The sequence below is a fragment of the Melospiza georgiana genome, chromosome 5 (genome assembly GCF_028018845.1).
Source record: "Melospiza georgiana isolate bMelGeo1 chromosome 5, bMelGeo1.pri, whole genome shotgun sequence".
In the NCBI taxonomy this organism is placed as follows: Eukaryota; Metazoa; Chordata; class Aves; order Passeriformes; family Passerellidae; genus Melospiza; species Melospiza georgiana.
Window position 1 is genome coordinate 69,083,061 of NC_080434.1, and position 12,774 is coordinate 69,095,834.

Consider the following 12,774-nt stretch of genomic DNA (forward strand, 5'->3'; position numbering starts at 1 on the left):
ATCCAGTGCCACCCCTGCCATGGCAGGGACACCTTCCACCGTCCCAGGGTGCTCCAAACCCTGTCCAGCCTGGCCTTGGGCACTGCCAGGGGTCCAGGGGCAGCCACAGCTGCTCTGGGAAATTTCACAGAGGAAAAATTCATTCCCAATATTCCATTTAAACCTGGTTTCTTTCGATTTTAAAATTAAAAGAAATTTTCTGCCAGTGTGGGGTTTCCCACTGGCTGCCCAAGCCCAGCTCTTGGGGGATGCTAAACTGCTTTTCATGAACCCTCCTGCATCCTTCCCAAGCTCAGGGACAGATGGAGGCCAAATTTCTCTGGACTCACTCCCCACAGAGTCTCCCAGTGCTGTCACAGCCACAAGTGTGTGAAAAGTGATTGTCAAAAGCTGCTGAAACAATCCCTGCTTGATGAAAATGAAATTAAGAATTGCTGGCTGTGTGCAGCACCCTCCCTGCTTTTGGTGGAGCTGTGACAACAAACGAATTTTTTTGTCACAGCTTTGGCTGTGTGTTTATGTTGCTGTCAGCACCTTCAGGTTTATGGGGTAAATTTTAATTGCAGCCAGGTTTGGTGCCCTGGTGACCTTTGCAGCTCTGCTGAATCATGGCTGTGGCTGCATCCCCATCTCTGCCTCTTTTGAGGGTGGAACTCCACACTGCAGGAAGCTTGGGGGAAGTGGTGCCTAAAGGGACGCATCAAATGCTTCAGAAAGAAGGACTAACAAAGGTGTGTTTGATCCAGGACTGGAAAAAGGGCTTTAGAACAAACCTTCCTCAGGTTTCTGGTTCAATTAATCTGAATATAGATGAAATCTGAGAAGCCCTGAGGTGGAACAGTGTCATAGATGCTGTTTTATATTTGTGGTGTTTGCAAGAAATCATTTTCTAAACTATAATACCAGAGCTGTTAATTTTGGAGTAATAACTAGTGCTGGGTATGCTCCCCTCAGTGCTGTATTTAAAATATAAATAAAGTTATTTTAAGCATCATTCAAATTATAGAAGCAACTGTGTCAGGTGTGAGTATCCCTGGTGCAGGAAGGGGAACCCTTTTGATCCTCTCAGACTCCAGCATTTCTCTGAAGGCCCAGCTCAGCAACCAGGCTCAGATTAATTCCATCTCCTGAAAACTGCTGTTATTTGAGAGCCACACCTACACAACTCTCAGATACATTTATTTCTCGTGATGTCTTGGTAGTTTAACCATAGAACAGTGTCATAGATGCTGTTTTATATTTGTGGTGCTTGCAAGAAATAATTTTCTAAACTATAATATGAGATCTGTTAATTTTGGAGTAATAACTAGTGCTGGGGATGCTCCCCTCAGTGCTGTATTTAAAATAGAAATAAAGTTATTTTAAGCATCATTCAAATTACACAAGCATCTGTATCAGGTCTGGGTATCCCTGGTGCAGGAAGGGGAACCCTTTTGATCCTCTCAGACTCCAGCATTTCTCTGGAGGCCCAGCTCAGCAACCAGGCTCAGATTAATTCCATCTCCTGAAATCTGCTGTTATTTGAGAGCCACACCTACACAACTCTCAGATACATTTATTTCTCGTGATGTCTTGGTAGTTTAACCATAGAAGAGTGTCATAGATGCCGTTTTATACTTGTGATGTTTGCAGGAAGTCATTTTCTAAACAATTTTACCAGAGCTGAGCTGTTAATTTTGGAGTAATAACTGCTAGTGCTGGGTGTGTTCACCCATTGTGACTGGAGCTCCCCTCAGTGCTGTATTTAAAATAGAAATAAAGTTATTTTAAGGATCATTCAAATTATAGAAGCAACTGTGTCAGGTCTGAGTATCCCTGGTGCAGGAAGGGATATTTAAGAAGGGATATATAAGGGATTTCAGCACAAACACTTTCTTCTTGAACTTATGCACAATATCCATCACTCAATGGGGGTGGAGCATTATTTTTATATTTTTTTTCCTGAAAAAGCAGCAGAAAACACTCCTACAAGATTTTTTTAGCTGCAGGATTTGAATGCTGAGCTCACAAAGCAATAAAAGCAATAAAAAAGCATTTAAAAATACCCAATTATTATCATTTTAAAAAACTTTTAAAACCTTGTTTTTTGCTTTCTTTCCCAATAATGATTAATACTTTCAAAGAGAAATGTGAGATTCTCATCTCCAAACCTTACCATGCAAAAGAAGAGAGGAACTTTTGATTTAATTTATGTTGCACTCACAAACTTTTCTTTCTTATGTTTTATTTCACAAACTCGAGCACTCATGATGCCTTGGTAGTTTAACCATAGCCCCATTCTGTGTCTTGGAATTAGTAAAACAAGAATGTTTCCAACCTAATTCTTCATAAAAGAGAAGTGGGAGTGTCATTCATCCATATTCTTCTTTCATAGCAGCTTTTTGGGTTCCCAAAAAAGGGACCAGGTGCTGTGGAGAGAAAACAGAAAACATCCTGGCACAAATCTCCTCCAGTCTGGATCTGAACTCAGCATCCAGCAGAGCAGCACTGGGGATGCTCAAAGAAGCACCAATTATTTTACCCCAAAAATAAGATATATGTGAGAGTTTTCATTTTGAGCCTGCCATGACTGTGAATTTGTTTGTGCAGTGAGCTGAGGATTTCTCTGGGAGTGCTGAGCTCAGTCCCCAGCACTGATTCAGAGCAGCAAATAAAAGTGGCCAAATATTGCTGAGCTTTGAGCAGGGAGGAAATGGCTGCATTTAAAACTTCTTCCTCAGCCTTTGAATGAGCAGAAATCCTCATTTGCACACCCTTTGAGCATAAAACCCTTTCATATTTCACCCTTGCAGAATCACCTCTGTAAACAACCATTTGTCAAACAACAGGCAAATATTTACATGGCATTTTCTTGCAGGCAGACCCAAGATTTGCATTTCAAGGATTTTTTTTCCCCTCATCCCTAAAAGGTTTTTTCTGTCAGAACCCAGTGTATGAGTGGGGTGCCTCTGAATCCCATTTTTTCAGTGAAAATTGTTTGTGCAAAGCCTGGGGATAACTGGGAAGTCTCTGCAGGCCCATGTTGAGCAGGTAAATAATGACAACCATTAGCACAATTTCTGTATCAGAGAAAAATCTCTCTTTTTAATTGTGGAAAGCAAAAAATATTTATGAAAAGCCTCCTTTCAAAGGATTTAGGAAATTTTTATTTCTGCCTTCACTTGAGTGTGTGTTTGCCTTGTTACTTCTGCTCTGTGGCTTTGGCAGTCTCTTGTGATTTTTTTTCCCCTTTTTTCCATCGAAAAGCTCTTGTCTGAAGTGTGTGTGTGTATCTCCTTTTCATCTCCTGCTCCTTTCCTGAGCAGCACTGAAGTTCCTCTGAGAGACTTTTGACAGCTGCTTTCAAATTTGTCATTTCTGCCATGTTGCAGAGGAAGAGGATGCTGAGGAGGTGCCAGAATTTCAGGTGTCTGGGAAAATTGGAGCGAAGAAGCAGAGGAAATTAGAAGAGAAACAAGCCAGGAGAGCACAGAGAGAGGTGAGGATTTCCTGCCACGTCTCCAGCAGAGAGCTGGGAATGACACAGAAAGCCAAAGCAGTGTCATCATCACTAAATGCTTCTTTTATCTTAAAAATGTCAACTCAGCTTTTGCTGGCCCAAAGAGGGCTGTGGAAAACTCTGTCTCATTTTCTTTCCATCCAGGCTCGTGGGGAGGGCAGGAGTTAAAACTCTTGAATGCTCTTTTTTGGATGTTTTCACATCTTTCCAGCTTAATGCCACCCCTGTCTCCCCTTAAAAATAAAAAATACATTTCAGTCCCCATGGAGCTGGTGCAACACCCTGGGCAGGTGTGAGGAGTGCTTCAGGTGCTCGCAGAAATGTTCTTTGGTTTGATCTGTGTTTAGCCATATTTATTATTTTTTTTTAGACTGAGGGAGATGAAAAGCTTTCTGGTGTTAATTCCAGGGAAGCAAGAGGCATTTCAGCCTTCTGAAAGCAGCAGTTTGTGCATTTTCCTTGGAATTGTTCTATTTTTTTATATATAAATTTTTTTCAAACTCTGTATTGTTCTGTATGAACATTTTTAAAGCTTGTGGAAATCCCAAGTTGGGAATTTTAGTGTCACCTGAGGTTTAAATCCAGTTTATTAGATGAAGCAGTTGGTAATAAACTTAATTACTGGTTATATATATACTTCCATTATGAACCTTTTCTCACTGAGTGCTTTCATCATTTTGTTACTTTCCATACTCATTGAATTTCATTTTCTTTTCTTTTTTTTTTTTTTAATGGAAAATGTGAATAAAGTTAAATGAAGTTGGATGAGCATCAATTGGTGGAGCAAGGAATCTTCTGTTTCATTTTAAAACGTGCTGATTTTTATTTTCCCATGTAGACAGATAAATTCCTTGGATGGGGCTTTTTCTTTGAAACTCTCTAAGCCAAATCCTCCACTGGAATATTTTCTGCTTGTCCTTTTAATATATTTTCAAATAATATATTAATATATTTTATTTTATTAACATATTTTCAACAATTATATTTTATTATATTAATATAATAATGTAATAATATAATATTTATATTTTATTATATTAATATATTTTCATACCCTGAGGAGCCTGAAAAAAAATCTTCAAAAAATCTAAACATAGCACGACAACACTGTCTTTATTTTTCCCTCAATTTGCAACAATTTCTTTGTCTTAACAACAAAAATAAAATCATTTTAAGATAAAAAATAAAATTATTGCTGCTTTTTCTACAAGAGATTCTGCCTAGGTTAATGATACATTTAAATGCACTTTTTTTACATTGTGTGTTCCAAATCCTTTTTTTTTCCTTCCTTCTTTAAGGTCCTTCCTAACCAAACTTCAAGTGAGGAGAACTGAAATTCCATGATACAAAATTGCTCAACATCACTGTTGTAATTAGCTTATAAGGACATTCAAAAATAAATTAGATAAGTGAGAAGAGTAATTTCTAAATTTACCAGAGAGTTGAGTGTGCTGAAGGGAGGGGAGGTGAAATGATAGTGGCTTTTTATTATTATTATTTTTATTCTTTTTGATGTTTCTTTCTGCATCTAAAAGGTGGGAAGAAACCCCCTCTTTCTTGAAATATTTACCTTCTTTTACTTTGATTTCTGTTCGGTTGAGGGCTGTGTAATTTATTTTTGCTTGAATGAGGAAAATCGCATTTGTTTCTGGTTTAGTTTGCAGTATTCCTAATAAAGACTGCACTACAGCACTTCTATTTCACATGATTCAGGGGAAAAGAGGAATACAAACTAAAAGTCTAATTTTATGTGTTTGTTTATTTATTTCTTTTAAATGTTGTGCACAACAATCCACAGAGTACTTCCTAGAACTTGGAAAATTGCTCAAATGCCTGAAAATTGCTCAAATCCAGCTTGGTCACTTGAGCAAGTACCTTCCTACTTAAATCCTGTAATTTTAAACTATTTTAGTTTAGTTTTATTATTTGTTTTCCCATTATTTATCAGGACAGCAAGCCCACCCACCTTACAACAGGAACATTATTCTGCCTCTCAGAGAAAAATGCTTTCAATATTTAATTTTTTTTCTTGGTCTAAGTTGATAATCCAGTCACTGCTGAACATTTGCAGCATGGATCAAACTAAGTGTGCGTGATCATGGTATCATCATATGAAAGTTTAAAATGTAGATTCAAAAAGAGTAAAGTTTGGCTTGCATCATGTTTATTTCAGGCTGAAGAAGCAGAGAGAGAGGAAAGGAGAAAACTCGAGTCCAAAAGAGAGGAGGAGAGGAGGAAAGAAGAGGAGAGGATTCGTCAGGAGGAGGAACGACAGGTGGGAATAATTTTATTTTATTTTATTTATTTGTTCCAGGAAATCCTGAGCCAGCTTTGCTTTGGGGATGGTTTCTGGGGGAGTTCTGTGCCCAGGAACCTGCAGGGACCGCAGGGCCTGTCCTGCTCCAGCCACATCCAGAATTTGGGAGCTCAGGAATTTGCCCAGCCCGGCTCTGAGTGTCTCCCAAGGATGGAGATTCACAACTTCCCCTCTTCCCTGGGAGCTGCCAGCTGGAACCAGCAGGGCACAAAGTGAAAGGCAGCAGCAGCAGCAGCAGCAATTCATTTTGCAAGTGTTGTGTGAAATTTCATTTTAATTTTATGTATTTGCATGTGCTTCCCAGTGAAAGCTGCTTGAGCTGTGCATATGTGAGCAGGAGCGACCCAGAAAAACAGGTACAGCTCAGCTGAAATGCTGCTGGTGAATTCTTTTCATTAGAGAGGGAGGAAATCTTGGACATCAGAGATGCTTTTTGTACTCAGTGCTGGCTGAGAACTCCGTGCTCTGGTGCTGCTGCAAGGTGTGGGGTGGAAAGGACAGAGGTGTTCTGCACAGTTCTGAGATGAAAAATTGCAGCCCTCAGCTCTCACTGTGAATTTTTTTGGTGTTTTTTTGGAAATTTGTGTCTCTGCTTCATGGAGATTTATTTTAATTTGCTCCAAGAGCAGGTTGTGCAAGTGGGGTGTGTTACTGATAATATTTTAGAAAGGAAAAGATAATTTTTCCTTTCCTCTGTTGAGGGTATGAAGGCAGGATAAAGCAGTTTTAAAAAATAACCCATACATTACACATACAGATTATATCCATGAGATTTTTATGTGAATTTCCATTTAGCTCTAGGATTATTCCCCAAAAATCTCAAAATTTTCCTTCTGAACTCTCAGTTCCTTCCCATCAGTACAAATCTTAAATTTCAGAAATTGGAGGGGGAGAATGTCAGCGCTACAACATCAGAATATGTAGAAAAATCTGAGATTTTGTAAAGCAGCTTGACCAAACTTCCAGAGAACCTATAATGCCACAGCTTCCCTTGCAAGACAGATGTACAAATTTATTTTTTTAATATTTTCCTAAAGTTCTGAGAGCTTCATGTTCTTGAAACCATTAATAATGAGCTGAGATGACTCCAGTGCTTCATGGGAATGGTGACACCCTAGCTGGACAGTGCCATTCAGTGACACTGGAACTTCCAGTCCCTTGCAGGGTGACAGCACAGAAGGTGAATTTTTAAGCAAATTCTACCTGAGCTGGGCCAACCTGCTCCTCCAGGGAAGCTGTGGCACAGGACTGAGCTGTTCTGCTGGGCTTTAGCAATTTAGCTGGGTTAACTCAGGCACAGTTGAAAAGTTCAGTAGAAAATAAAATTAAAAATTTCAACTTCCCACAGAAATATTTATTTACCTTCTTTTACTTTCTGTTCGGTTGAGGGCCGTGCAATTTATTTTTGGTTGAATGAGGAAACTCTTACTTGTTTCTAGTTTAGTTTGCAGTATTCCTAATAAAGACTGCACTATAGCACTTCTATGTCACGTGGCTCTGGGAAAAAGAGGAATACAAACTAAAAGTCTAATTTTATGTGTTTGTTTATTTATTTCTTTTAAATGTTGTGCACAGCAATCCACAGAGTACTTCCTAGAACTTGGAAAATTGCTCAAATGCCTGAAAATTGCTCAAATCCAGCTTGGTCACTTTAGCAAGTACCTTCCTACTTAAATCCTGTAATTTTAAACTATTTTAGTTTAGTTTTATTATTTGTTTTCCCAGTATTTATCAGGACAGCAAGCTCACCCACCAGGCTACAACAGGAACAGTTTCTCAGAGGAAAATGCTTTCAATATTTATTTTATTTTCTTGGTCTAAGTTGATAATCCAGTCACTGCTGAACATTTACAGCATGAATCAAAGTAAATGTGTTTGACAACATTTAATGTCCATGCTCAGCTGTTTTCTGGTAATTTGAAATTTGTCTTCATGGAGCCTGTACCAGGAAACAGAACAATTGAAGAGAGCCTGTCCTTAGGCTCAGAACATCTCATTTTTCCAATCTTGTTACAGCCTGATGGAAAAGGCTGAGAGGATCATTGGGTTTATGGAATACACAGGATAAAATGTCATTTATTTTCCTCTAGAGCAGGAATTCTTCATGCCATGGCTTGCCACTAGGAAGGCCTTGTGGACTGCACATGTTGTGATTCCATTCCCTCATCTGAAAGGCAAAATTCTGAGAGACACCTCAAGTAGTGACTGATAGCAGATAAAAACCAGGGTGGATCTGGTTTTTTAGAGGCATTTTGGTCACTGACATTGCTGCAGTTTATATAATCCCACAAGGCACAAAAAAAATCAGTTTATCACTGAAATTTGGCTGAGAAATGTTGCAGTTGTCAGGTACCTCCTTTTCCCTTTCCTCTCCCAGAGTATTTCTGCAGAGACAAATCCCCAACCAAGCACAGCCACCTTTGGTACCTAAATTTTGACTGAAAGCAGGTAAAAACCAGGGTGGATCTGGTTTTTTTTTTGAGACATTTGGAGACATTTAGGTCATTGACATTGCTGTAGTTTATATAGTCCCACAAAGCACAAAAAAATTCAGTTTATCACTGAAATTTGCCTGAGAAATGTTGCAGTTGTCAGGTACCTTTCCTCTCCCAGAGTATTTCTACAGAGGCAAGTCCCCAAACAAGCAGAGCCAGCTTTGGTACCTAAATTCCACTTAAACCCTTTTTTTTCCTAGTGTTTTTCCTAAGAACTGCTACTAAAATTGTGCTGACAGGTAGGAACTGTGACTTGAGGGAGTTATGGGGGCTAAAATCTTGCCTAGCCTTGAGAAAAATACCCTCTGCTTCTATTTCAATAGATTTGTATGCACTTCTAAATAAAATGTGGTTGCCCCTTGGCTTGGGTGAGTGTTGCAAACCAGATCATGTATTTTTAAATTCAAGTTTCCTTTCCAGTGCTCTGCTGAGCTGATTGGCTGCAGGCCTGAGGAGGCTCCTTTATAACTGGCATTTGCTTCAGCTCTGCTTTACCCTGGGGATTTCCCTTTCACTCTTGGAGTTTTTTGGTGGTGAGCTGGTTTACCAGCTGACAGCTTATCAATGAGAGTGAATTTCCTCTGATGTTGCAAAACAGAGTCTTCAGACAAAAACTGACAGATTGCTCACACAAAAAAAAAAGCTCTTTTTCCTTTGCCTGTGCACAGAAATTTTGGTACATTTGAAATTAAGTGCCTAAATGCTCTTAGATTTTGGTAAATCTGCATTTAAGTGCCTAAATGCACTTCGATTTTGGTAAATCTGCATTTAAGTGCCTAAATGCACTTAGATTTTGGTAAATTTGCATTTAAGTGCCTAAATGCACTTAGATTTTGGTAAATGTGTATTTAAGTGCCCAAATGCACTTAGATTTTGGTAAATTTGCATTTAAGTGCCTAAATGCACTTAGATTTTGGTAAATCTGCATTTAAGTGCCTAAATGCTCTTAGATTTTGGTAAATTTGCATTTAAGTGCCTAAATGCACTTAGATTTTGGTAAATGTGCATTTAAGTGCCTAAATGCACTTAGATTTGGGTAAATGTGCATTTAAGTGCCTAAATGCACTTAGATTTTGGTAAATCTGCATTTAAGTGCCTAGATGCACTTAGATTTTGATAAAATTTGCATTTAAGTGCCTGAATAAAAATGGTTTGGATCTTCAGAGCTGTAGAAATGAGGGTCAGCCAGAATCACAAGGATCCTCTGGAAGGTTTGACCCTAAAGTTTTGACTTTTTGATCATGGAAGAAGAGGCACCAAATTTTAATTATTTTATTATATGAACATCAAGATTTGTGTGTGTCTCAGCAGAACTCTTCATTCATTATCTGTTTGATATTAATATCTATTTTTCCTACATTAGCAGTGCATTTCTGGAGGCTGATGGAGAACCACTCCATAACTGCAATTTAAACATCAGTTTTCAAGTGTGCATACCTCCCTCAAAATTAATTTCTCATAAGAGAGGACAAGTTGAGAACCTTGAAAAAAAGCCTCATTTTTCCTCAGATTGTGAGAGGTTAAGGACACTTTCTGTCTAAGCAGTGAGGGGGGCAGGAATCCTACAGATCCATGTGCTCTGTACCAAATTATTCTCAAAAGTCACTTTTGGCTTCCTGTAGAACCTGCCCTGACAATACAAAAACTGAATTCTGTACAAAGAGGGATTCTTTGATCCATGGCCCTCTAAACACTCAGGATGCTTTTCTTCATCCTAAAAATTGAGAAAACAGCCACAAATAAAGCACAGACAGGGAGCAGGTGGGGCCTGAAGAGTGTTTGCTCTGCTTTCCTCAATACCAGTGAGGTTTTCTCCACCCAAGCAGCATCCTGAGCAATCTGTGATCCCAAAAATCAATGTGTGCTTCCAGCTGGGAGCCTCAGAGAGATTTTGGGATAATAATATTCTAAATTTTGGAAATAATCCCTGGGATTATTTCTGCAGAACCTGCCCTGACAATACAAAAACTGAATTCTGTGCAAGGAGGGATTCTTTGATCCATGGCCCTCTAAACACTCGGGATGCTTTTCCTCATCCTAAAACTTCAGGAAACAGCCAAAAATAAAGGAATGACAAGGAGCAGGTGGTGCCTGAAGAGTGTTTGCTCTGCTTTCCTCAATACCAGTGAGGTTTTGTCCACCCAAGTAGCATCCTGAGCAATCTGTGATCCCAAAAATCAATGTGTGCTTCCAGCTGGGAGCCTCAGAGAGATTTTGGGATGCTGTGGGTTTCACTTTTTGGAAATAATCCCTGGGATTATTAAGAGGCAAACAGAGGGTGAAAGGAGCCTCACAGCACATCCAGGTCCTTGGTGAGTTGGGTGGGAAAAAGAACAGAAAACAAAGGTTTGAGTGACTCATTTATTTATTTATTTGTTCAATAAAAATGTGGTCAAAGTGGGATTAGTTTGTTCTTCACATGCAGTGGATTAAACTAATCAAAAAGAAATCTTTACACTGTTCAAGCCCTCAGTCTGGGTAACATTTAGATGGGTGAGGAGAGAGACCAAAAAAAAAAACAAAAAAAAATAAAAGCAGCTGAAGATGAGCATCTGCAGTTACCACATTTCCATCTGCTGGGATTTCCCCAGCACCCCACCCATGGCTGGGGGGTGGCCCAGCCACTCTCTGCTCTGAGCCACGAGCTCAGGAGGAACCTGAGGGCCAAAAGTGGGGGGTTTGAGCTCAGAAGGGACCTGAGTGCCCAAAATGTGAGGTTTGAAAGGGGGGTTTGAGCTCAGGAGGAACCTGAGTGCAAAAAATGTGGGGTTTGAAAGGGGGGTTTGAGCTCAGGAGGAACCTCAGTGCTCCAGTGTGGGGTTTGAGCTCAAAAGGAACCTCAGTGCTCAAAATGTGGGGTTTGAAAGGTGGGTTTGAGCTCAAAAGGAACCTGAGTGCAAAAATGTGGGGTTTGAGGTCAAAAGGGACCTGAGTGCTCCAATGTGGGGTTTGAGCTCAAAAGGGACGGACCTGAGTGCCAAAAATGTGGGGTTTGAGGTCAAAAGGGACCTGAGTACCAAAAATGTGGGGTTTGAAAGGGGGGTTTGAACTGAAGAGGAACCTGAGTGCCCAAATGTGGGATTTGAGCTCAGAAGGGACCTGAGTGCCCAAAATGTGGGGTTTGAAAGGGGGGTTTGAGCTCAGGAGGAACCTGAGTGCAAAAATATGGGGTTTGAGGTCAAAAGGAACCTGAGTGCTCAAAATGTGGGGTTTGAAAGGTGGGTTTGAGCTCAAAAGGAACCTGAGTGCAAAAATGTGGGGTTTGAGGTCAAAAGGGACCTGAGTACCAAAAATGTGGGGTTTGAGCTCAGGAGGAACCTGAGTGCCCAAAAATGTCAGGTTTGAAAGGTGGATTTGAACTCAGAAGGGACCTGAGTACCAAAAATGTGGGGTTTGGGCTCAGGAGGAACCTGAGTGCCAAAAATGTGGGGTTTGAAAGGTGAGTTTGAGCTCAGGAGGAACCTCAGTGACAGAATGTGGGGTTTGAGTTCAGAAGGAGGGACCTGAGTGCCAAAAATGTGGGGTTTGGGCTCAGAAGGGACCTGAGTGCCTGAAATGTAGGGTTTGAAAGGTGAGTGTGAGCTCAGGAGGAACCTGAGTGCCCAAAATGTGGGGTCTGAAAGGTGAATTTTGAGCCCAGTGCCCTCTCTGTGCCTGGCTCAAAATCCTGGCCTCAGTTTGTGAGGAGACCCTGAGGGTCTGGAGGTGTTCCTGGGTTATTTGTATGGACACACTTGAGTTTTGTGGGAATTCTGCTGCCTAAATTTGACCCTGCAGCTCCCACACAGCTGCTCCATGAGCACGTGAGAGAGGAGAGGGTTAGAGAGATGGTGAAACAAAAAATATTCTAAATATATATAAATATTCTAAATAAATATAAATATTCTCAATAGATACGAATATTCTAAATAAATATATATAAATCTCCTAAATAAATAGAAATATTCTAAATAAATATGAATAAATCTTCTAAAATAAATATAAATATTCTAAATAAATATAAATAAATACTCCCAGCCATCCTGACAGTGCCAGGGTTCCCATGCTCAGTCTCCACCTTGCTTCTCCCTGGGCACTTGTGCAAACTCATCTCTCCTCTTGCTCTGAACCAACCTTTTAAATAAAATCCTTTTTTTTTCCTACAGATTGAATCATAGGTGAATTTAGGTTGTAAAGCCTTTGAGGATCTTCATGAATTTTTAATTTTTAGATGGGAAAAAAAAGGCAGCTGGAAATATTTTAATGTTCTGGAGAAAGCTACAAGCACCAGGAAGCTTTGAGGGCTGCCAAAGCAGTGGCTGAGAGCACCTGGAAATGCTCTGCTGAGCAAAATTCAGCATCTGGAAAACAAAATCCTGTTGGCAAAAGAGGGGCTGGTGGCTGAGTGTTCTGCTCTTCTGCCTGGTTTGGAATGGAAGTGCTGATAGGAACCTGCTGGGATATTTCCAGAAACTGCAAGGTGC

The 12,774-nt window shown here is 40.0% G+C and overlaps 1 protein-coding gene across 1 annotated transcript in view; it reads left to right on the forward strand.

Moving 5' to 3' along the window:
* DDRGK1 (DDRGK domain containing 1) overlaps window positions 1-12,774 on the forward strand; it is a 43,469-nt gene that overhangs the window by 17,749 nt on the left and 12,946 nt on the right. Inside the window, exons 3-4 of the mRNA XM_058024950.1 lie at window positions 3,372-3,478; window positions 5,673-5,774. Of these exons, the coding sequence (XP_057880933.1) occupies window positions 3,372-3,478; window positions 5,673-5,774 (209 nt within the window). The remainder of the gene's footprint in view (window positions 1-3,371; window positions 3,479-5,672; window positions 5,775-12,774) is intronic.